The 24,076-nt window shown below is 44.4% G+C and overlaps 3 protein-coding genes across 3 annotated transcripts in view; all 3 read left to right on the top strand.

Annotated features, from left to right (window-relative positions):
- Positions 1-7,246, top strand: part of smg1 (SMG1 nonsense mediated mRNA decay associated PI3K related kinase) — a 43,095-nt gene extending 35,849 nt beyond the window's left edge. Inside the window, exons 52-62 of the mRNA XM_035405426.1 lie at positions 261-417; positions 703-892; positions 985-1,457; positions 2,190-2,327; positions 2,631-2,963; positions 3,300-3,527; positions 3,981-4,192; positions 4,284-4,384; positions 4,518-4,694; positions 4,915-5,021; positions 5,797-7,246. Of these exons, the coding sequence (XP_035261317.1) occupies positions 261-417; positions 703-892; positions 985-1,457; positions 2,190-2,327; positions 2,631-2,963; positions 3,300-3,527; positions 3,981-4,192; positions 4,284-4,384; positions 4,518-4,694; positions 4,915-5,021; positions 5,797-5,874 (2,194 nt within the window). The 3' untranslated portion in view covers positions 5,875-7,246. The remainder of the gene's footprint in view (positions 1-260; positions 418-702; positions 893-984; positions 1,458-2,189; positions 2,328-2,630; positions 2,964-3,299; positions 3,528-3,980; positions 4,193-4,283; positions 4,385-4,517; positions 4,695-4,914; positions 5,022-5,796) is intronic.
- Positions 7,247-9,563: 2,317 nt separating this feature from the next.
- On the top strand, positions 9,564-17,159 carry arl6ip1 (ADP-ribosylation factor-like 6 interacting protein 1). Its single transcript, XM_035405427.1, has 6 exons — positions 9,564-9,747; positions 11,318-11,451; positions 12,423-12,542; positions 13,855-13,972; positions 15,427-15,511; positions 16,183-17,159. The coding sequence occupies exons 1-6, from the start codon at positions 9,712-9,714 to the stop codon at positions 16,299-16,301; spliced, it is 612 nt and encodes a 203-aa protein (XP_035261318.1). The 5' UTR covers positions 9,564-9,711; the 3' UTR covers positions 16,302-17,159.
- Positions 17,160-18,718: 1,559 nt separating this feature from the next.
- On the top strand, positions 18,719-22,779 carry LOC118220946 (40S ribosomal protein S15a-like). The gene is made up of 5 exons (XM_035405428.1): positions 18,719-18,845; positions 19,846-19,983; positions 20,234-20,313; positions 20,405-20,490; positions 22,643-22,779. The coding sequence occupies exons 2-5, from the start codon at positions 19,851-19,853 to the stop codon at positions 22,734-22,736; spliced, it is 393 nt and encodes a 130-aa protein (XP_035261319.1). The 5' UTR covers positions 18,719-18,845; positions 19,846-19,850; the 3' UTR covers positions 22,737-22,779.
- Positions 22,780-24,076: the final 1,297 nt, after the last annotated feature.

Below are 24,076 nucleotides of genomic sequence, written 5' to 3'. Positions count from 1 at the left end.
GTTGGTTTAGGCTGTGTAGTTTGAGTGCAGTGTGCAGCCCTATAGATGCGTTGGTTTAGGCTGTGTAGTTTGAGTGCAGTGTGCAGCCCTATAGATGTGTTGGTTAAGGCTGTACAGCTCGAGTGCAGTGTGCAGCCCTATAGATGCGTTGGTTTAGGCTGTGTAGTTTGAGTGCAGTGTGCAGCCCTATAGATGCCTTGGTTTAGGCTGTGTAGTTTGAGTGCAGTGCTGGAAGCACGCTCACCCTGCCGTTACTCCAGGATGCTGCGGGCCCAGTACTCTGAGCTCATCCAGCCGCGCAGCCAGGAGGGCGCCCTGCAGGACACGCCCAAGATGAGCGCGGGGCAGATGCTGCTGGTGGCCTTCGACGGCACGTTCGCCCAGCTGGAGACTGCCTTCGGGCTTCTCATCGACAAGGTAACGCCCTGTGTGGACCCAGTCCGCAAAAAAGCTAGCTTCAGGATCTACAGCTTACGAGAGTGGCACAATGACATCGACAGCATGATGATTTAGCCATGTGCTGTCAGAGCTCATATCCCTACTTCAGTGATTAGGTGCAGTGTATGCAATATGCTAATTGGACAGGTCACTTTGTATATGGCTGCCGGACTCATTATTAATGTGATAGAGAGCTCTAGTAGATAAGGACAGTCCCTGTTGTTTGCAGATAAGAGCCTCTCACCCCTGACTCTCCTCCCTCAGCTCAACAAAATGGAGGTGCCTGCTGCCTGGAGGAAGATAGACGTGATTCGCGAGGCCAGGGCGGCGCAGGTGAACTTCTTTGACAAAGCGCAGCACCGGCAGGTTCTGGAGGAGATCTTCTTCCTCAAGAGGCTGCAGAGCATCCGGGACTTCTTCCGCCTGTGCGGCTCCTTCGCTCAGACCCTCTCAGGTAAGCCCCGCCCCTTCCCGCCGGGGCCTCTGCCTCCGTTTCCCAGCAGCACCCGCGCTCCGTCTCTGACGCACACTCTCCCCGCTCCGCAGGAACCTGCCCCCCTGCGCCCGACGAGGCGGCCCCCTCCAACGGGCCGGTGCCGCTGGCCAAGCCGGCGTTCCGCGGCTCGGCGGCCATGAGCGAGGAGCAGATGGCGCGGCCCATCAAGGCCTTCACGGCGGACTTCGTGCGGCAGATGCTGATGGGGCTGCCCACGCAGGTGCTGGGCCTGGCGCTCTGCAGCGCCCTGGGGGCGCTGGGCACCGACGTGGTGGCCCAGGTGGAGGCCAAGGACTTTGGGGCGGAGGGCAAGGTGTCGCTGGACGAGCTGTGCAAGCGGGCGGTGGAGCAGGGCGTGCAGGCCGGCCGGCTGTCCCAGCTGCTGCTCAACCGCGCCACGGTGCTGGCCGGCTCCTACGAGACGGCCTGGAAGAAGCTGGACCTGGTGCGCCGGCTGGAGGCCAGCGTGGAGGCCTGCAAGGTCAGCCTGCAGAGAGCCCAGCTGCACGTCACCATGTTCCAGGTGAGCGCGGGCCAGAGCTGCCCTCCACACCGCTCTGCTAGCCGGTTTCGGGTCGAGCCGCAGTTTCTCTGTCTGCTTCTTTTATTGATGCTTGGGCTGGCCTTGCTCATTCACACATTCCCAACGGAGGACAAAATACTCCTCGATTTTGTGCTCGACTAGAGGTCAAATCAAATATTTGACCAAAGCGAAGCTTTAAATGTTAACAAATGCTGCTGCAGCAGCACAAATCTCTGTAAATCAATAGCTGCCATAGTAACCACTTTGGGGAAAACGCTTTAACTGCCTTGATCAGCCTGCCGTAAAAGCAGTGAACAAACGGTGATAAACAGGATTATCAGGACGTGTATGCGCTGAAATGTGTCATATATCACGGCAATGATTTTTACCCACAGAGCTTCTCATTTCCTAATTCTGTGTGAACGTGTGATATAATGGCCCCATTAAGCAGTAATAAAAGTTAATCCGTGCCTACAGTCACAGATGGGCAGCATCAGGCTTTCATTTCCCAGTGGCTGGAGCTGGAGCAGGCTGGCACATGCACAGTCTGGCCCTTTATTTGGTGTTAAAATGCGGGGCCAAGTGGGGCCCCGGCCCAGATCGGGGGGTACGGCGACGCTCGTCACAGCGGGCCCCGGTTTACAGCCTGCGGGTGTCAGGGCGAATCTCGCCGTCGTTGCCTGCGGTCGTGCGGCCTTTCCCCCCGTTAACACAACGGCCTTCCCAACGCAGTGGCAGCACGAGGACGTCCTGGGGACGAGGAACCAGCCGATGAGCGTCAGCCCCCCGCCGCGCTCCATCATCCTGAGCAACATGAAGAAGAAGCTGTACAAGCTGAGCCAGGATGAGGCCTCCATCGCCAGCGTGCAGGTCTGCTCCCGTTCAATCTTCTTCAGTTAGACTTGTTTTTAGCTAGCCGTTGCAGGGTTAAGAGAAGTTAGCTTGTGCTCCTGGAATGAGTAATTGAGTGACAGGTGCAGGAATATTATAGTGGGGGGGATAGTGATAGTGAGTGCCCAGGGCCCAGGCAGGGTGGGGGGGTCAGAGGGCCCTCAAAATGCCTGGACTAAAAAGGGGAAGGGGGGCCCACAGGGACAGGGCCCAGAATTGCGTGATACGCCCTGGGCGGGTGCTTCCAGCTGTGTGGCCAAACGAGCGTGCGTTCCCTTGCAGGAGAAGCTGGCGGCGCTGGAGGGCAGCATCGAGCAGCGGCTGAAGTGGGCGGGCGGGGCGAACCCGGCGCTGGCGCCCGTGCTGCAGGACTTCGAGGCCACCATCGGCGAGCGGCGGGCGCTGGTGCTGAAGGAGGGCCAGTGCGTCAGCCAGGTCACCTTCCTGTGCAGCACCATCCTGAACTTCGAGGGGCTGCGCACGCGCACGCCCGACGCCCTCGCCATGGACGCCGCGCTCTTCGACCTGCTCAAGCGCTGCCAGGCCACCTGCTCCTATGCCGCCAAGTTCAGCAGCTCCGTCTCCCCGCTCGAGCTCCGCCTGCTGTGCCGGCTGGTGAGTCAGGGCCACGCCCCCCCAGAGCGCCTCCTGGCCAATCGGGCGCATGCCCCGGCCGTGTTAGCGGCGCGCTCTTTGTGTGCTGTTAGCAGACTGCAGTGGAAGTGAAGCATTTGGCTGAGTGGGTACCTTTCAGGTGTCACCCATACTAGTGTGCGATTCTGAGGTTGCCTCAGTTATGGGACTGCTCTAGTTTTCTTTTTTTGAGAATGCTAGTGAGGAAATGTATGAGTGTATTCATTAATAATAATGGAATGTTATTCTTGGAGTGCTGGTCTACTCCATCCATCGCTATGCTGATATGCAGTGGGGGTTATTCCTTTCTCCTTCCAGAGCTCCACAGTGGACCTGCCCATCGGCGGCAGTGATTGGCTGATGTGTGCGCAGAAGCAGCTGACCCAGGAGATGTCCAATGAGAGAGCGGCTCAGGGGGAGAGGGAGCAGCAGCTGGACAGTGTGACAGAGACGCTGCAGGTGCTAGTGGACACCATCAAGGGCATTCTGTCCAGCCACAACCGCCAGCTGGCAGACGTCAAGCACCTGCTGCGTGCCATGGCCAAGGTGAGAGCTCTGGAGTCACAGCCCCCTCTGCACTGCAGTCTCGTCTACACCACTCTCCTGTGTCATAAAGGAGTACTGGTGAAATCTGACACCTATAGTCATCTACTGCTGCCCATCATGCAGTCTCGTCTACACCACTCTCCTGTGTCGTAAAGGAGTACTGGTGAAATCTGACACCTATAGTCATCTACTGCTGCCCATCATGCTGCAGTCTCATCTACATCACTCTCCTGTGTCGTAAAGGAGTACTGGTGAAATCTGGCACCAGTTATGTACTGCTGCCCAATGTTAATTAATGCCCAAATAAAGGTATTGTAGTACAGGTCCATTACTGACTCCTGATCGTGCCCTGTCAAAGGTAAGCAGTACACTGCATGTGTACCGTATGTAGTGCACTGTATGCACAGTAGAGTACACTCGGCTCAGCTGAAGCCTGTCTTGCCTGCTCTGTAGGACGAGGAGAGCGCCCTGGCGGAGGGCGAGGCCGTGCCGTACGAGGGCAGCGTGCGCCAGTTCCTGTCCGAGTACAAGGCGTGGCAGGACAACGTGCAGATCGTGCTGTTCACCGTGGTGCAGGCCACGGGGCCGCCGCGCGGGCAGGAGCAGGCCGAGCTGCTGCAGGAGATCCCCGGCACGCTCAAGGAGCTCAAGGCGCAGAGCCAGAGGTGCGTGCCGCCGCCGCGTCCCCCGCTCACACCGCGCTCGGCGCCGCGCATACCAGCATCCGTCTCACTGCGCCCTTCTGCTCCTTTCCAGCGTGTACAACGGGCTGGTGAGCTTCGCGTCCCCGCTGGTGACCGAGAGAGCGAGCGACTGCGCCAGCCCGCCCCTGAGCACCCAGACCAGCTTTGCCGCAGGTAGGGAGGCATCGGGGTTTCAAACTTACCGAGGACGCGTCTCTGTGCGTCCTGTCTCCCGTCTCTGAAAGCTGCTTCGTTGGGGCTGTAAAAGCTTCCTGCAGGCGCTGACTCTCCCTCCCTGTGACCCCAGCAGTGCGATTCAGCGGGCCCAGGACGCAGCCGGAGAGCATGTCCCAGAACGCCCGCAAACCCCTGCCGCGCAACCTGGGGACCCCCGCCGACACGCCGCCCAGCACCATGCTCATCACCAGCAAGGGCCTGGCGCCCAGCCCCAAGAGGGCCGTGAGGGACCCCAAAACGGGCAGAGGTGCGTGGCAGCCTTCGCCTGCGCTCTTCTAGAACGCTCCTGTCTGTGCTCTACTTTTATAGTAGGATTTCGGGATCCCAGAACATTTGGAGTGTAAGGCTGTAAGGCCAACTTAAACAAATGCACGTGCTGTTGATTTTAATGTGGGGTTAGGAACCGTGCCCGGCCAGTGTGATGAAACGCTGGGTGGGGTTACTGATGTGTGTTTGGTGTTGTGCAGCTGTCCAGGAGCGCAACTCTTACGCAGTGAGTGTGTGGAAGCGGGTGAAAGCCAAACTGGAGGGGAGAGATGTGGATCCTAACAGGAGGATGAGTGTAACTGAGCAGGTAAAGCTGTGGCTCTCCCCACAAAGCTGAGAAGAGCTGCAGTCCTCCGTTACATCGCAGTTTCTTCTGCTGTCCTCAAATTTCTCACTGTTTCACAATTTGTGTGCCTACATCATTAAAAGTGCCTTTGAGTTTGGTGCAATTACTGCACATTTAGGTTTGAAACCTAAAGCTTGAAATGCAGTTAAAATAATTGCTATATTAAACCCCAGTCATATCCAGACCTCATGATTGTTGACTGCATTCATATTTGCAGACTTCTGTTTTTGTAAATTGCAGTTCAGCCAAGCAAATTTCAAAAGAAGTAAAAGGATTCTTATAAAACAGGAAGTTATATTATGACTTGATCGGCATCCTGTGAAATAGAAATGACTTCGATAGCATCAATTTGAAAATTAAGTGTCATTAAAACACTCTGGCATTGATTTGATTTTGTGCTTTGGTACAGAAATCACTACCAAAATAAAAAACGATTTAAGTTTATAATTCAGTTTGAAACTGGAAGTGTTCTACATCAGGAGATTAAGAAAGTGTTTCCTTAGTAAAGTCTGGCTTTACTAAGGAAAAGCTAACTTAATACTATTTAAATAGTTTGTGTGCCCAACAAAACCCTTTCTCTGGACTTTATTTTGTACCCTAGAATAACCTTATGTGGTGGCTGAGTCTCACACATTTTTATCTAGCCTGTTAGCTACATTTTACTTGTTTATGCAAGTGGGGATCCTCATCTAAATGAAACCTTTACCCTCTTACTAAAATGATTCTCTGCCCGCAGGTGGATTATGTGATCAAGGAGGCCACAAACGTGGATAACTTGGCTCAGCTGTATGAAGGGTGGACAGCCTGGGTGTGAACGGGATGCCAGTAGATCTCTCTGGTCCAAGGAGGGTAGAAATCCACCAGAATCCACTGGGTCTGGGGCGAAAGGAGCCGCAGAGCACCGTGGGGGGGAAGATCTAGTGATCCTCCCTGGGGCCCCCACTGGATCCCCGTAGCACAGCTGCACCCGGCGATCCAGCCAACACAACGAATGGGTCTGCACCCGTCTCCCTCGGGCGCGGGGGAGGGGGGGCCGACAGGGATGGGAAAGGGGGAGGGGCCGGGGGTGATGAGGCGCCAAGCCCGAACTATCCCCAGCCCTGCAGTGCAACAAAAACGACAAACAAACAAAAAAATAGAACTCCTCTCCACCCGGAATCCGAGAACGTGCAGAAAAGGGCTCGTCACAGGGGCTCGGGAACGAGGCCGCCTCGCCGCCCGCCTCTTTTTCCTCCCACCCTGAGAGCGGAGAGATGGATGCCCAGTCCCTCAGTCCTGACGCGCGCTCCTGGAACACACTCGAGCGTCGAGAGGGGAGACGGAGCTCGGGGCTGCGGAGGGCCTCTTGGCGTTCTGTCCTTTATGACGACCCGGCAGCTCTAACTGTCCAGCGGCGATGCCGGAGCGTGTGTTGGCGGGTGTTGAGGGCTGAGCGGCTGGAGAATCAGGAGCCTCAGTGAACTCCATTCAAAGCCTTGTGGCTCAAGTCGAGATCACAAGAGGTTTATTCTATTTTTTTCCGGAAAGTGTATTTAATTCACTTTCTTTTCAGTCTCAAACATTTATTGGAAATAAAGTTAACCCTTGCACTCAATGCTAAAAAAAAAATATTCCACGCATCTCGCAGTTAAGTCATTTCACTTTCTGAAAAGGTCTCGAGCGGAAATGTTTTTGTTTTTGTTATTTTGGAGAATTCGCCGTCATCTTGTTTGAGCGTTCTAGCACTATGTATAAAGTGCTTCAGTACATGGGATCCACTGTCGGTTGACATTGTTTTGGATCGATTGGTGGCTGTCAGCTTCAGTTTGTGTGGGTATTCTGAACAGTGATAAAAAATTATGTGAATTTAAAATTGGACTAAAACGAGCTAATTGCTTTTTGGTATGTTTCCTTGATTTGCATCTGATTTTCTGCATTGTAGAGACTTTCTTTTTCCATGCTTTTTAAAATCACTTAGATCATCCCTATTTGACTTGCCAGAGAAGGGATGTGCCATTCCTGTTATATAATATTCCCTGTTTTGCCTGAGTTTTACTAATCTAGGTCCCCCTCTAGTTTTACATTTTTAGTGGGAGAAAATTAATAAGTGAATTATATAAAGTAATGCTTTGGTGATGGTGCAAACTGTTATTAAAAGATTTTATTAAATTTTGTTTGATTCAGAATAAATTGGGATTTAAATGGTATTTTTTCACCTTTGGTTTCTTTTTTGTGGGTGGTTCATTCATTTTCTTTGGAAAGTTGGTTGGTTTAAATGGTGAACTTTGTTATGTCCATTCCTGCAACTGCATTGTACATTCTCTGAGCACTTGGCTGTGGAAATGTCTTCTCGTTCGTGTCCAGCTTTTCAGACACCCATTTTCTGTGTGATAACTTGCAGAACTGGTGGGTACTAGCGTGTTCTGGCAAAACCATCAAATCAGTTACACACTTGGTTGGCACTACTTAATTTACCATAGTGCCAAACAGGGAGGGAGGGTTTCACTCAGTAGGTTTATTTATTTCCCCTTTCATCGTGTAAGAGTGACTGTTCAGGTCATACAGGAGCCTGCAGTCTCTGACATCTGTTTGAAGTGTAGCCTGTCAGCTCAGCTGGTAGGGTGCATAGTGAAAAGGATCTGTGTCTGTCTACCAGCACATGCTTCAAGAGGGTGTGTGCACTAGAATCACAAAATGATGTACATCTCAGCAAAGAGGCCAGCCTACATAATTAATTTGGCTTTCCAAATAAGTAAAAATGTGACCTCCATGTAGTAAGAAATTAAAAATGCACATTGCTTTGGACCTACTCTGGCAGTAAGATCAAGATCTAAACAAATACCCAAAAACAAGCGCACAAATAGGCTATTTTGTGCCACAGATTTGTGTATTTTTGTGATGGCATACAAGTGAGGAAAACCAACCAGTAAAATTATCTGGTTCAGATGTATTTTGAAGAACGTCTCAGTTACAGCATGCTATATGGTTCCACATTGCCTAATGTACAAATGTGTGGTCTTAGAATGCAACTGACATACAAAGTCTGCATGTAAAATAAAGCAGAATTGCCCATATTAGTACTGGAAACTTACAAGGGACACATGAAGGGGAACTAAAAAGAACATTCATTTAAATGTTGCCATCTTCAAATGCATTTAACACCTGAGCACCGTGAGAGCAGGATTATTTGGCATTGTAGTCAGTTGCACTTATTTAGGTTACATTTTTGTGCTTTAAATTCCTACTATTTTAGCAAGAACGGATGTGGAATTCTTGCTCTGTGATGACCAGCTGATAAAGGAAATTAGTGATTTTTCATTTTTTCATAGGTTATGTATGATTTCATCTTCCCCAAGAATAGTTTTGGTTTTCCTAAATGAACATGCATGTCAGTAAAGGCTTGTGACTTAATGTAATGTGCATTAACACACACATTCTATATTTTAAATAAAATAAATTTATGACGTGCATAACTGGAAGGAAAGCGCTTGTTTTTGAGTACCTTCTTTTCAGTGTAAAAAGGTATAAAACCCTTCCTTCAGCATCCAATTTGCATTAACCTTACTATGCATCCCTGTTTACCAGTACCATATAATGAAATGCTTTTTTAAGCCTTACTATACTATTTGAAAACTGCTACCCACTAACATTGCTTACAGTACCATGCAACATAACACCATTCATACATGGGAAGTGAAGGGATGATTCCAAAGATGGTGTGAAGCATCTTTTCCTGGTTTGGATTTCTGTGCATCCTTCAAGGCACAGTAATTACGCTGATTAATCATCTTCCCTCCATATTACATCATTAGGTTAGCATGGCATGTAAAGATGACAATTCCTCTCATCTATAGAGCATGTGCAATGACTTGTAGAGTATAATTACCTCATGGCCTTCTCACCAAATTTTAATCCAATACACAATTTATGGGAAATTATGGAATGATGCCTGATGTTGTGTTTTCTGATTCCATAAACCATGCATGGGTTGTTTGACTAATATGGAAAAGTGGTATATTCAGCAGAATTACAGACACTGAGTGATAGAGTATATATTATGTTATACATACCTTTTCATGCATACCATAATAATCCAATTGTTATCAACAGCACGTGCACGGACACCAGCATTACTGCATTACTGACGTTCCCAACCTATGTATAGGTCTCCAATTATAAGTAATGTGCCCCTCAGCGTATGAACCAACTAGCTACGTACATACCGGCGCTTATAACTAGTTGACTTACAATTTTAGTGGCAATTTTAGCTTTTTAAATTTATTTTGCAAACGTCATATCACAATTTTGCAGAAAAAATGAAGCTATTTTTGGAGACTGAAACTGTAGGCCATTTGACATTGCCGTTAGCCGTTAGATTGCTCACTAGCCTAGTTTAATACGAAACTATCGTTTTCACGAAGGGAACCACGGGAATTGTAGTTTTTATGCGTCCGGCTTGAATTTCTTTTTGTTCCGTTGTTTTTCCATATACGACTACAAGTCCCACAAGTGCGCTTTAAATCTTCTGATTAAACATTTACGAAGGTGGCAAGAGAAGAGAGGGAAACGAGCTTGGGCATATCCACTGATATTTCTTTCGACTGTCTTGTCGTGTTAGCTAGCTGTGAGCTTGCTAGCTAGTTAAAATAGGTCAAAGCCCGAACAAACAAGAATGGCAGACGGCGATAACAAAAGCGCAAACATGTTGGTAGGTACTTTGCGTATAATATAGTATCTGGTTCATAATGTTTAGTTAACAGCTAGCTAGCTAGCATATGCTTGTTTACAAGCTGAGTTAACGTTAGCGAATATCAGAACGTTCAGATGTGTCTTGTATCTTTAGCAAAAATCTGCTTACACTATAAGTTAGCTAAATAGCACAGGCAAACGTTCCTTTCGAAGGCTTGTGATCAACATTTCTGTTTATTTCATATCCTCTGTGAGATGTCTTATCGCTTTTAACAGACCATGTGGAAAGCACACGCCTGTGTACTCACTGCCATGTGAACTTCGTAAAGCACCAATATGTGACTTTGCAAATTTTCTTAGTCCTGTCAAATGCGCTAGCTAGTGAACATGTTGTCTTGTAGTTTGATCACTTGCAGGCTTTTATCGCAGAGTTGGTTGGTTTGTTTGTTTAGAATAATTAGAACTAGCTCTACTTTACCAAGTGACAGGACTGATATCTGGTATATGTTTGTGGCAGGCTTAACTATTACATTACTAACGTTACAATAACATGATTAAGTGTCTATTTGTGGATTACGATACTTGTCTCTGAAGTTTCTTGTAAGTTCACTGGTTTGTGTAACGTTACTCTTCTATTTCGTTAACTGTGTTGTAGCCTAAATATTCATTAAGCTACGGTATTAAAAAAAAATGTTTTCTGCACTGCTGTGTTTATACAGTCTTTGGCATGCCCGGCCCCCCTTAGAAAAAATATTGTGTAATTGACACTCGCGTTGTTAACATAATTCGGTATTATCCGCTAACCAGTGTTGTGTGCTGCTGTCCAGCAAGCTAACGACAGTCCTTGGTTGTACTGGACTAACTGAATGGCGCGGTGTTTGGTTAACTTGGTTTTATGGACGCAGTCGCAGGAACTAGGGGTATTGCAGGTGTGGCAGACCACTCGTCCGGAAAAAGGTACAGTGGTGGAGAATAAGCAATAGCTTCCTCGGACAAAGAGGCGTCCTTTTCCAGTATAATTTGTAAGTAAGTGTGTCAATAGCGACAGTTTTCCGCTGTTATTATCGACTAGTTTTGTCTGCTAATAGCAGAAACTAACACGTGAAGTTGTGTATAATCGCTGTTTAGGACGCTATCTTTGAAGTTTCCGCATGATTTTTTTTTTCTGATTGCCTGTGCAACATTATTCTGTTGCTGGCGTTGGGATGGGTTCCTGAATGTTTTTTTTCTGATAGCCTGTGCAACATTATTCTGTTGTTGGCGTTGGGACGGGTTCCTGCATTATGTACACACAGCAGTGTACATTTTTTCCCTTATTTGCGATGGACCATTATCTGTTAAAATATGCAAAAGTTGATCATAAAGAATACGGCCAATCCCTCTTCTATCAGTCTGATTTATTTATTTATTTATTTATTTATTTATTTATTTATTTATTTATTTATACACACACACACACCCACCCACCCACCCTCCCTCCCTCCCTCGAGGCTACATTTTTGCCATCATCCCGTTTTATATAAAGGTGTGCCAGGAGGAAAGGTTTCTGCTGATGGCTTTTATACAGACTGCTGCCTTGCTTCCCACAGGCTAGGGAGACTGCCCAACTTGAGGAGCAGCTGCAGGGATGGGGAGAGGTGATCCTGGCAGCGGACCAGGTCTTACACTGGCAGAAGCCCTGGTTTCCTGGTGCCTTGATAGGGGCAACAACCCTGCTCTTCACGTGAGTCCGCAGACCACTGCCTCACCCGTTCTTCTCTGAGGCTTATCCAGCCACCTCCAACAGACTGGGCCAACACTCACAATCTCCTACCTCAGGGACACTGAGGTGTTAAGTCATAACATACCTCTACCGCCAAAATGGCACACTGGATAGGATATGGAAATAAAGCTGAAGGTTGGCTTTTCTCTTTGAACTCTGTTCTGATTGTTGTAAAAGTTGATTGATTGTAAGGCATATGACTCAACACATTTGAGTGACTGTAGAAGCACATTGTCTGCCCCACCTTTTCACATTGGGACGAGTGATTCTGGTAAACAAGGCAGAAGCAGCACTGCTTGACAAGCTGCATCAAGCATGTTTCGGCCTGCTTGGCTTCTGTGATTACAGAGTGAACTATTAAACAGATGCTAAATAATTCCTTTGGCAAATATGTATACCTAGAAATTGTTGGTGAAAGTGAGGTTGTTGTAAAAGAATACGTTCTCAACCAGTGTAACTGGTAGAATGATGGAATGGCCTAAGTAAATAAGGAGAGACACATTGTGCATTCTGGCCTGTACTTTTGTGATCCTGCTAAGGTGTCCCATTGCTGTCCTTAGTCTCTTCTTCAGCCCTTCTCTTGTGTTTGGAAGTGAAAGCATATCCCTTGGGGGAAAACAGACCCAGAAATCTGGCACCCATGTTCTATAATTACCTCCTTGGGAGCTTGGCTCGTCCCGTTGCCGTATTTTTAAGTGAACCAGAATAAAAACATACATGTGTGCATGGGGTTGGAATGTTTTTATGACATTTCCGGTCTGCCATTTTAATATTTAACGCAGTTCAGTTTTGTTTTAACGCAGTTATGTTACAACACAAATTCCATAACTCCCTGATGAGGAATGGCTGTGCAGGTAACCTGCATGTGTTGATTGATGATGGGCTGTGTCCTGACTGTTTCTCAGCATTTGGACATTTCTCTCCCCTGGCAGGATGGTGTATTTCCTGGACCCGTCAGTACTCACTGGAGTTTCCTGCTGTGTGATGTTCCTTTGTCTGGCTGACTACTCGGTGCCCATCCTTGCCCCCAAAATCTTCAGCTCCAGCAAGTGGTGAGTTGTACAGTATCTGCGGACCTGAGCTGCTAGAGACCAGGCTGGTGAATAGGACAGGGCCTTTCTGTTCATTCCCCAGCCACTGACTTTGACTTTCACTAATGTCCACTTTTACCCGTGTCTTGCTCTTGTTTTTTAAAACACAGATATCGGTTTGGTTAAGTATGCAACTTTCATCTAAATGTACCAGCCATCATCTTTGACACCTTTGGGGAGCCGTGGCTCTCCGACAGTCAGTGACTGGTACGGGCTGTGGTAAATCAGTAACAGTTTCCAGGCCCCCATGTTTCCAAGTGCATGAGTCACAGCTCAGGGTCCAAGCCTTCCTTGCCAAGACAGCAGTAACCGGGCTCTTATCACTGTCAGCCCAGCGTTATCGCGCCTCGGCCTGGCTCATCAATGCCAGGCCCTTGCTGGGGCTGTTCTGCCTCACCGACTGTCACATTCCAACTGGGTTTCACAGTGACACTGGCGCAGAGGACAACTGCAGCCTTTGTTGCACGGGCACGGGTGTCCTTGATCCTTTTTTGCAAAGGTTACTTGTTATTTACATCATAAGTAGGAACTGTTCATGCTTTCAGGATGGCCATTTCTCCTTTTGGCCACAGTAGCTTTAAATCCCAGCAGCGTTGGTCTAGGTGCAGTTGATGCTCTGTGTCCTGTGTCTGGCCCCATTATAGCTGGTCAGCAGCTGTCTGCCCCCCTAGGCCTGGATTTCATTTGCACATGGACACACTGCTGTGGGAGGCTGGGAAACTCGCGGTGTGAACCGCACCGTGTGATTAGCTGAGCTCATCAGCCGGGACTGTTGTGTCCACATCAGTAGCAGCGTCAGAGTTGCAATCACGGGTGTACCAGAGAAAATTGTGGGTGGGACTTCGACTTTTGGGTGTATCAGTGAAAAGCTGGGTGTGTACACAGCATGCTGCCTCCAGTGGTCTGCAAGCATTTTAGCATCTAGAGCCACGGACTCTGCTAAATGTGTAAGTTATAAGTTGCACTGCTGTTTTATAGTATCACATAGGAAGTAGTGTATTTCTGATAACACATTGCCTACTTTAGACAGATTATTCAGGTGCAAACATAGCTTATGATATGGATATACCTTGTTTTGGCTTTGCCCAGGAAATGTGGCAGCGAATAAGATGGAAATGCTGCGGAGGTGATGTTGCTTATTTTGAGAGCTGTGCATTAGAGGGGCTGCTGTTCCTGAGGGCTGGGAGGCGCCGTGGTCTCTGGAGTGTGCCGGTGTGTCTATGTGTGTGTGTGCGCATGCGTGTGTGAGCACGGGCTATGTGTTTCTTTGCAGGACCACTGAGCAGCAGCAGCGCTACCATGAGATCTGTGGGAACATGGCGAAGACCCGGCGCCGAGCCGTGGGCTGGTGGAAGCGCATCTTTGCCCTCAAGGAGGAGAAACCCAAAATGGTAATTTTTATGACTGGGGACTGAACACGGTGATGTGCATTTAAATCCGTATTTAAATATTTTAGTTGAGTAATGCTGAACATAAACCAGCTTTTAGAATGGCTACTGAATGTGATAATTTAAAGCTGAATGGTAATTTCTAAATCAAAATCATGAGCATCCTGAATAACCATGATCTTATATTTAATCCTACAGTATACTAAAATGAGTGCCACAGGAACAGCAAGAACTTGATTGCAGAATGGGTAGTAATACAGCTGTTCCAGTGCAGGCATGGGGACACTGTGCTGTAGGAGATTGTCTTTAGGATGAGACGTTACACTGACTCACTGTGGTCATTAAAGATCTTGTGGCACTTATTGCATAGAGTGGCCTTCTCAGTCTGGCCATCCATCTGATCATCATTATCCCCTGGTTTTGTTGGCTCAATCATTTTCTCCCTCTCCACCTAAGCTAATGTGTGGTCAGAATTTTGGTACAAAATGGTTGCTGTCCATCACATAGGTGGTTGTAACACATTGGTGGTGGTTGAAGTGACTTTGTCCTCTTTGAGGCACTTTGAAATCTTCAAAAGTGCTATATAAATGCAGTCCATTATTATGATGATTATTACAGTGCTGAATAAATTCATACATGTTAATGAAATGAATGTGAACTGAACTGAGCATTGGCCTACAGTCTGGGAGCAATATTACCTTCGTGCTCATGTGGTTACAGATCTTAATTAGTAAATGCAACACTACCTTGCATCACTATTAAAATACATATGCTTAATGTAAGTGCAGCATCATACTACTTTAGATTGACCCAGGATTTTATGATGTGTTGACCATTAAAAGAAAACACTGCAGAGAACTAACAGGGAAGACCTTATGTGCCACACAAATTTTAATGGGAGTCATATCCGGTACACTGTAAGAGTAAAGAGACACAAAGGAGGGATTTGTGAAGTGAAAATCTGGTCTAATCAGCCTGCATCTGCCATGCCTACTAAAGGGACAAATGACTGATGATAGAGGCAGCAGCTGATAGGCATACAAATGAGCTCGGCGGCAGAAGAGGTGACGCAAATAACCCAATCTGTACAGTCAGATATACTATAGCACTATGCACCTAACTGATGTTGGCTATAGCATTCATCTAATGGGAAAATAACATAAATGGCGTGATGTTTAAATGTTGTGTTGCTGGGGCAGTAATGCTTTAAAGCCCTCTGGCGAGTCCTAATTAATTTTATGGAAGGATTCAACAAGACTCCCTTTACTCTCCCCGTATCAGCATGCAACAAAAGTGCCACTGTTCTGCATGAAAGGAACTCTGATTGCCTGTAGTGCTAGTTGTTATCGAGGCTGATGCGCAAACTGTCAGCTGACACTGTGATTTAACTCATTAATGCTCGCTGTTGTGACCTGTGACTTGATTGATTGTGTATTTGCTTTATACTTCCCCTTTAGTACTTCATGTCTGTGATCAGCAGTCTGGTGGTGTTCGCCTGGATTGGGCAGCAAGTCCATAACCTGTTGCTGACCTACCTGATTGGTGAGTAAAGTGTTTATTGTGCACTTTGGGCCTGCTACTAGCTCGAAGCCTGTACTCAGTTTTACCACCATATAATGTAAACCACTTTTTAGATGTTGCTATTAGCATTATACATATATTGTAGCAATCACAAAACTGAAGTACTTGATTTAGTATTAAATAAATGCCTTGCATGTGATTTTTCTCTTGCTGTCAGCTTTCTCCATTGAACAAAGTTAATATTGTTAAAGCATCAGCTTTATGGTTCAAAATTAATTTCGTCAGTCCAGTGTCATATACTCAACAACTTCTCTTCCCTGCAACCTTCACAGTTCATGCATATATTTTACATGCGAGGAGATGGTCACAATGTAGTGCTTAAAACAGGCCAGTCAATTTGGCACAGGAAACGAGGCCAGCACCGCAGTCCAAAAATATCTGCAGCTGCTGTAACGCAGTTTTCTGACTTCAGTGTCATATTCTTTCCTTCCTCATTTTTGAAGAGATTAAGTAGGAAATCGTTTTTTGTGATCTTCAAATCAAATGGACAGAACATACTTTTATAGGTTTAATTCCAAAAACTACTGTTCGGAAAAAGTACCGAAGCGTAAGCAAGCTCGTGTGACTGCGCTTTGGTTTTGGAGTACTTTCTCTCTGGGCACTTCCTGCCTGACTGACGTCTGTGTTTTCAGTGACTTTCCTCCTGCTTCTCCCTGGCCTAAACCAGCATGGCATCATCAGCAAGTATGCTGGCATGGCCAAGAGGGAGATCAACAAACTGCTCAAACAGAAGGAGAAGAAGAACGAGTGAGAGCGAGGAGAAGGCGAGAACAATCTGCATCCCCTTTAAATCCCTGCTAGAACCCGAGAACACCGGTGTGCAAGCTCCCAGGCACAGAATCTTCAGGTGTATGGGCACCACATGAATATTCACATGCAAACATTCGTCATAGTTGGGGTCCTTTTTTTCTCTCGTTCCCCTGGACATCCTGTTTTTTTAGGTAGTCACTATTTATACAGCCTCGCACATTTGCATACACACACTGAACAAACTATGATCCCCTTGCTGCAGCAGCTTTAATGCGGAAGAGCACTTTTATAGCTTTCAGTACATTCCAAATGTTGAATATAGAGAGAAATCCGATTAGTAATTTATGAAGAGTAGTAAGATATTCCTCTATACAATCCACATGCAGGCTCCATTACATCAAGAGACATGTAGATTAGCATGTGCAGATTTTCTAAAGGAATGGGTTGTGCTGTTTAGTCTTTACATTTCAGTGATGTTTGAAACTTTCCCATCAACCAGTGCTGTTTATTTTCGTTGTCTCTTCTCTTGTTAACATTACACTGGGATCGTTGGCAAAAACTGGATTGAACAAGAAAAAGACATTTTTCTCAGGCACTGTGTGTCCCATGTTGACAAGTATTACAAACCTGCTGTTCTGACAGAAAGCTGGATTCTGTTCATTTAGATCTAGATCCTACTGATGTTTCTACTCCAGCGTCTCTCCGATTGGCTCATATGGCCTCTGTAAATACCTGTCCTCTGCTCTTTCAGTGTGAATCTGTGTGTATTCCTCAGTTTTGGGTTTCCCCTGACCTCCCATTTAATTTGTTCCTTTTCTTTCATGGTTTGACTAATTAATAAAGTTGTTCTGAGAAAATGGCTGTTATTTTTGTATTTATATATAAAAAGACAACTGGAATACCAGTTACATTGACAATGTGAAGACTGGCATTGGTACCGTGTATTACAGAAAATTACATTTTGTGTAATGTTTCCCATTTAAATATTTGTTTCACACACGGACTTGTCTCAGTGGAAGCATTAACTTGGCTTGCAGTGGGAGGATTATGAGGATGTGATGCTGATCCTAACGAGGATCCTGTACAACAAACAAGTACTTGTCTTGTGTGTGTTTGCTGAGGACTATTTATTGCTTTCATTCTCTTTTAAAAAAAAATATTAACCAGTCAGTCAGATTGCTCATGAATTTCACATTGACTTGGTGTATGAAAACCATGCTAGACAAAAATCGCTAACCACGAAAGTGTTTTAAAAGGCCTGTCTGCCTAAATGACCAACCAAGGGAGTCCAAAAGTAGGCTAACACCCTGTTATTCTTTACTTTAGCAAAGGATGACCAAAGTAAAGACGTTTTCGTAATAACATTCTTATGTTCAATAGTTCAATAGTTGGGAAGTGAATTAAAAGGGTGTAGCCTTTTCAGAATAATATGGAGTGAAGGTTTTGGTCCTGTGCTGCAAATGTGAGGGGTAAGTTACTGTAGCAATGTGTTTACAACTGTGTCCTGCCAATGGGGAGGAGGTTGACTCTGATGTAGCAAACAACTATACTGTAACTAATGCTAAAGTTTAATCTCGATTACTTTGTATATTTGGTAATCATTCCCACCTATCGGCCAGTTATGGTATTATACAGTATACTACTATGCGATGGTTTCGTAAAATATCTTTATGAATATCTTTGGACCACATCAGCTCCGGTAGGAAATGGCGAATTCTCATTGGGTCCATGTCACTTTTGACTAGTGTGAGCACAGACGTTATGGCATTATGTCAGTTTATAAAATATATTGGAAGGAAAGTATGAATTATGAAGGTTTTGGATGCAACTTGATAAAATGTGCGTTGACTTTTTATTTTTGCCATGTAAATAAAGCAAATTGTTAAATAAAACAAATAGAAATGTTATCTCACACTGACACCTAGTGTATGAACACCGTAACACTTTTGTTCCGGTCCTTCAAGTTTTTAACAATATATTAGCATGCATTTAATATTCAGCCTAATTTAGATAGTGGAATTAAATCCACTTCCTATATTATAAGTCGCGCTTACTAAGAGCGCCTTAATAATTAATGTAATGTTGTATGAATAGTGTAAAGTGCATGGGGTTTCTATTATGCGGTTTCAATGTGTATAACATTGTTTTAATTGGCGCCAAGTTACGGACGTTATATGTGCTCTCATTTGCTCTATCACTGCTCATATAAATCCGCATGAAAAAATATTACATTCGCATACTGACTATAAAAACCAGAAAATTTGTTGCACTTAATAATGCGCTCTCTTTCCATATTTGGACATGGGATATACTATGTAGTTAGGAACCCTATACAACGGCTTTGCTCTGCAAAAGGTTAAGAAATGTAAAATTATTAGGAAAAAAGAGAAATGTTTTAGAAATATTGCATTAGGGAGTCAGTCGTTCTCAGCGCGCTTTACAAACCCTCTACTGCCGTGAGAACTGCGCATGGGAATAACATTAATTTCCCCAAAATGCATCGCGAGCTGAAGCTCCTTCCTCTTTCCGCCATATTGCAGAACTGGTAAGGCTGATGAATATAGTTGTTTTTTTTAATCCTGTTGAAATCAAAGCCATCTGAGCCTTAACCAGACTGCATGTCCCTAAAGTTGAACACTGAAAAACAGAGACACTTAATGGTGAAATCATCATTTGACGGGATGGACTCTTTAACGTTATTATGTCCCGAAATGTGTGGTCTCTCTAGCCGCTGTATCGACTTCAGTTAGCAATATGTTAAACTCGTGGCTTGGTTTCAGTCACCGGTACAGAAGCATTTTTCTTTAAAGTTCCAAAATTATACGTTTTTAGGAAATTTTCGGGTTTAGTCATTCGAGTTTTAGCGCTGTGACTACTCTGAAATATTGGAAAAGTAGTATGATAGGTAGTTGTTTGTGTAGCTAACTTTACCAACGAGTAACCGTATAGGTAACTTAACGTTATTCATCTAACGCGTTATATCATTGAGATCCAAGTGTTTGTTCCTAATGAATTGATCTTCCCAGTGTATCCCGACAAAGGTGTGTTAAGTTAGGGTCATTGCTCGCTATGTAGTCAACAGTACTAAGGTAGCTAGACAGTGGCATGCCTGGGACTTTACCTTTTCAAAGTTAACTCAGGTAGCCACTAGCATCTATCTGTTCATAGAAAATTGGTCAACGATACGTACTATTAAAGCATTATCGACATTGTTGAAACTGTCATTATTACTCAATGTACTATCAGTAGAAGTGTGAGATTGTGTTACAGGGCGATTTTTGAAATATTACCCCGTGTCTTTCTTGGTTGTACTACTGTGTGTTGTACTACAGCATCTCAGGCCCTTCATTCCGTCTTTTGTAACAGCAAACGTTTTTGATTTGAATGCAATGATTTGTGTGCCATTATGTGCTCAGGAAATAATGTGGCTCATACATGATTTATTAAACTTTCAATGAAAAGCCCAAGTTGTTTTCAGGGGCTACTTTAAAATTGAAGGTGTTTAAAAGGTGGTACACTGACGTCTTGCTGTTGAAACCTTCCAGGCATCATGGTTCGCATGAACGTTCTCGCCGATGCGCTCAAAAGCATCAACAATGCGGAGAAACGTGGGAAACGCCAGGTGCTGATCCGGCCGTGCTCTAAAGTCATTGTGCGCTTCCTTACCGTCATGATGAAGCACGGTGAGTGGAGTTGTAGCCATGTATCATGGAACTGCATGGCAGCATAGTCTGTACCGAATGTACTTTGCTCATGTCTTTATCACATACTTTCTTTTAACTCACCTTTCTTTTATTTCTCATTAATTCCAAATAAAAATTCATAAGCAATGATTTCCTCCTGTAGCATGATCATTATGTGCACTGATGTGTCCTTGTTTCTCTCTGTCAGTTAACTGTGTTGATGCATTATGGATTTTCTCCGTTTCTCCAGGCTACATTGGCGAGTTCGAGATTATCGACGATCACAGAGCTGGAAAAATAGTTGTTAATCTCACAGGCAGGCTGAACAAGGTAATCTTTCGGTGTTATGCACCGTGGTCAGCATATGCATTACCTCAAGGCTTAATTTACCTGACCAGCATCTTCTGTCATCTTTTGGCAGTGTGGTGTCATCAGCCCCCGATTCGACCTGCAGCTTAAGGATTTGGAGAAGTGGCAGAACAACCTCTTGCCTTCTCGACAGTTCGGGTGAGCGTTTGCGGTGTGATTATTGCCTCTTGAGTGTTTGTAGTGACAGTTTAAAATAATGCACAATAAGGACTCGGGCTTATCCGGATGAGTCTTCATTTTAAACCTGCCCACATACAGTCCCTGAATGTTGCAGCCCCAACATGTTTTCTGAATTTTTCGAAGTTTTATGTTTATTGTACTGTATTGTATGTTATTTCATTTTATTTATTTTATGTTCACTGTTATGCACCACCAGACCAAAACAAATTCCTTGTATGTGAAAACCTACTTGGCAATAAACCTGATTCTGATTCTAAATAATTGTTTAGAAGTGTCTTGTCAGAAACTGGGCTGTGTTGAAGTTTCAAGTGTGAATGCATGTCATTGACAACCGCACATAGTAATTAAAAATCATCTGAATGTCCTCCTTAATTCGTTCTTAAAATCTGGAATGGGCGAATTGATCAGAAAAAATGCAGTTGTTACCCTTCGACTTGCATCAGGCAAAGCATCCTTTACTCGTGCATGGGCTGTGTGCACATTTGCCTATGGATGGTGAATTCATGTATCAAAACATTTGCATTTTTGTTATCAGGAAACTTCAGTTGTTGTAGTCAGATTGATGCCAGCGTCTGCTTTTCTTATGCTGCCCGTCAGAGTTAATTTGAGAATACAGCCTGTGAAATGTTTTTGGAACTTTTTGGCATTTTGCCTGCTGAGGAACCAAAAGGAAAAATTCTATGCTTGGTACACAGGACATTCCATTTTATGATAAAAAGGGGTACAATAAAAGTGAAGGTGTTTTTATAATGCGGATTGGAGAATTAAACTTAATTGGGGTTATATTATTCATATTACTACCCCAGAGGCAACTCTTATTCTGAATGCAGAAAGTATACATGGCTTGTGGTGTGGTTGCAGAGGAGTTGGACGGGCAACTTGTACAATTGAGTTTCAGTTTTATTTATATAAAAAGCTTCAATTTAAATGACAGTGACTATGAATATATGCTGATTATGAAAAATGATTATAGCACACTGATTATTAAAATGGACACCAGTGCTTATTTGGGATTATTTATTGTTTTTGCTGTCTTGGCTCAGTAGGATGCTCATGTGGTGCTCCTCTGAAGTTTCCCTTTCCCTCCCTCTTTACTGGCTCGTCTCTCCCTCATACATTAGCTGCACTGGGACTACTGATACGCAGGGAAAACGCAAATGAATGTCCTTGCATTGAACCGCTCCTCCGCTCTCTAATAATAGCACCAGGGCGGAATAGAATACAATTGATTTTAAATTGAGAACGAGCAGAATCTCAAATTATTTATTAGATGTATTGCACTCAATGACATGCTAACCTAATGTTTTCTGCTTCTTCAAATAGTGCAGATGCATTGCTTGCCATGTAGCTTTCTGTATAATTAGTTTGGTAGCTATTACTGTACCATTAAATGAGACTCAAAGCTAGGGAATTTGAAAATTGAAATGTGTAAATATACTTTTATACTTTATTATGGGTTTCCTGTAACAACAGTTGCTAAAAATGAAATGTAGCGTGGCGTGCTGGTTTCTGTTTGCTTTGTTATTTGTGTGTTTACACCCAACTTTTGCCTGTAATCCTGTAATTTACTCTGATGGTTTATGACGTTGTATTTTTTATTTTCCACAATCACACTTTGCTTCATATTTCAGTAGAAAACTGATCTGTGTGAAAGCATAACTTTATAATGGTCTGGTGGGATCAGGATGAGGATCTTTTCCAATTACAAGATTTCTGCATCTCTGCTCAAAACAAACAACCCGTAGGAGATAACAATGAATTGTGAATAAATTATCTACAAATGAAGAATCATGAGGGAAGAAACATTTTGAGGGAAAAGATTGAGTTTATTAACCCTGCGAAGGAATCAATGATTGGTATGTGTAGCTGAGGAGTTAACATTGTTAGCATTGCAGCTCTGCTTTGGATTGTAGAGCTGCAATGCTTTTTAAATGAATCGTTTTGAATTCTTGATTGAATTATGTTTTTGTGAGGGTTTTTTTTCTTGATAGAATCCTGAGGTTGTTTGTGACTCTGGGTCTTTTTAAACTGGGCAGACTGGTACAATGTGATTGTAAAGATGAGGCTGTGTCGTTGTACTCATGCTTGGCCTGTGTGTCCGTTTCTGCAGGTACATTGTGATGACCACCTCAGCTGGCATCATGGACCATGAAGAAGCCAGACGGAAACACACAGGAGGCAAAATCCTTGGATTCTTTTTCTAAATGTGTACAGTCTTGCAAATAAAACAAATTCCAGTGGACCGTTTTTTGGGTAATACGTTATGTTTTTTCCCCCGTAAGAGCTGGCTCTTCAATACAAACAACCTAAAACCACGATTATGCCTTTGTGTAGTACCCATATTTGTGTTAATGACGCACGTAATGGTGGTCCTCTAACAAACTCTCAACATTAACTTGTGCCTCAACACTACTTGAATTCTCAGTTTACAGGTAGACGGTCAGTGAACACTAAATGGGATTTCTTTGTTTATAAGGGTGTTCGGGATATTTTACAACCTTGTTGGCTTCACTTGATGTCAAATTAAGATGCTGGAGAAAAGGTGTGCATTTCAGTGCATTTTGTTCACATTTAAAGCACCAATTAATACTCCGGATTAACAGAGAATGCACTGGATGATATCACATGACACAATCAAAACAACTAACATGTTTTCCTTGCTGTAAGTGCAACATGATGCAGTTTCTATTCCATACATTTTCATGGACAGTTACCTGAGTCTAATGCAATGTAATTAGATAAGTAATACAGTCATTCCAGAAGCAGGGGGCATGCATTGTACTCTGCATCAAATATCTTCAGGGCTGCTTTATTGTCTTGGTGCCTAGGAAAAGTAAATGCAAATTCAGATGCATTAAATATGCAGAATCTTTCAAGTCAATTTGATGTCACTAAGTTGGACAGGAAATGCTTTGTGTAGTAGTTTGCTTTGAAAGCAGGCATTGGGTTCAGTGGCCAAAAACAACTCTGCTGAGCTAGCAAGACTATTAATTCAGCATATCTCGCCAGGTCCCCTCGCCCCCTTTAGAATCTAAAAATAAACTTTATACTTGCCTTAATTTCTTAGTCTACAAAGATGCATGAAGTCTTGCTTCCATTGAACGCACGTTGGAAAATGCAACTTTCCACACAAAATAACATGAGATTTTCAAGGTGCAAAAATTGAACTGCCATAACGTAAATCCTAATTTCAGTCGTAGAATATGTTCATTGAATTAAGATTAACCAATTTCTATGAAATAAAAAAATTACAATAATTACGCTGAGAAAATTGCTACAAACCTTCCAAGAATTGCTTTTCAAATGATGTGTGTATGTAGAAATATTGAACAACTTTGGATTTATTACTGTAGAAGTGGAAAGATGTTGTAGTGCCTGCTGGTAATTAGGGCAGTGTAAATGTGACGGGTAAAAGGAATAGAAATGAACTCAGTGGGGCCTCATTATCAGGTCAGAATTTGGGGGCTCTTCTACCCTGTGTTAAATTGGATAACATTTTTTTTGCAATTGGTGTGCAGGACATGTAGCAGAGAGGTTTAATTTT

The sequence above is a fragment of the Anguilla anguilla genome, chromosome 2, assembly GCF_013347855.1.
Source record: "Anguilla anguilla isolate fAngAng1 chromosome 2, fAngAng1.pri, whole genome shotgun sequence".
Taxonomy (NCBI): domain Eukaryota; kingdom Metazoa; phylum Chordata; class Actinopteri; order Anguilliformes; family Anguillidae; genus Anguilla; species Anguilla anguilla.
This window is presented reverse-complemented; position numbering and strand designations above follow the sequence as displayed.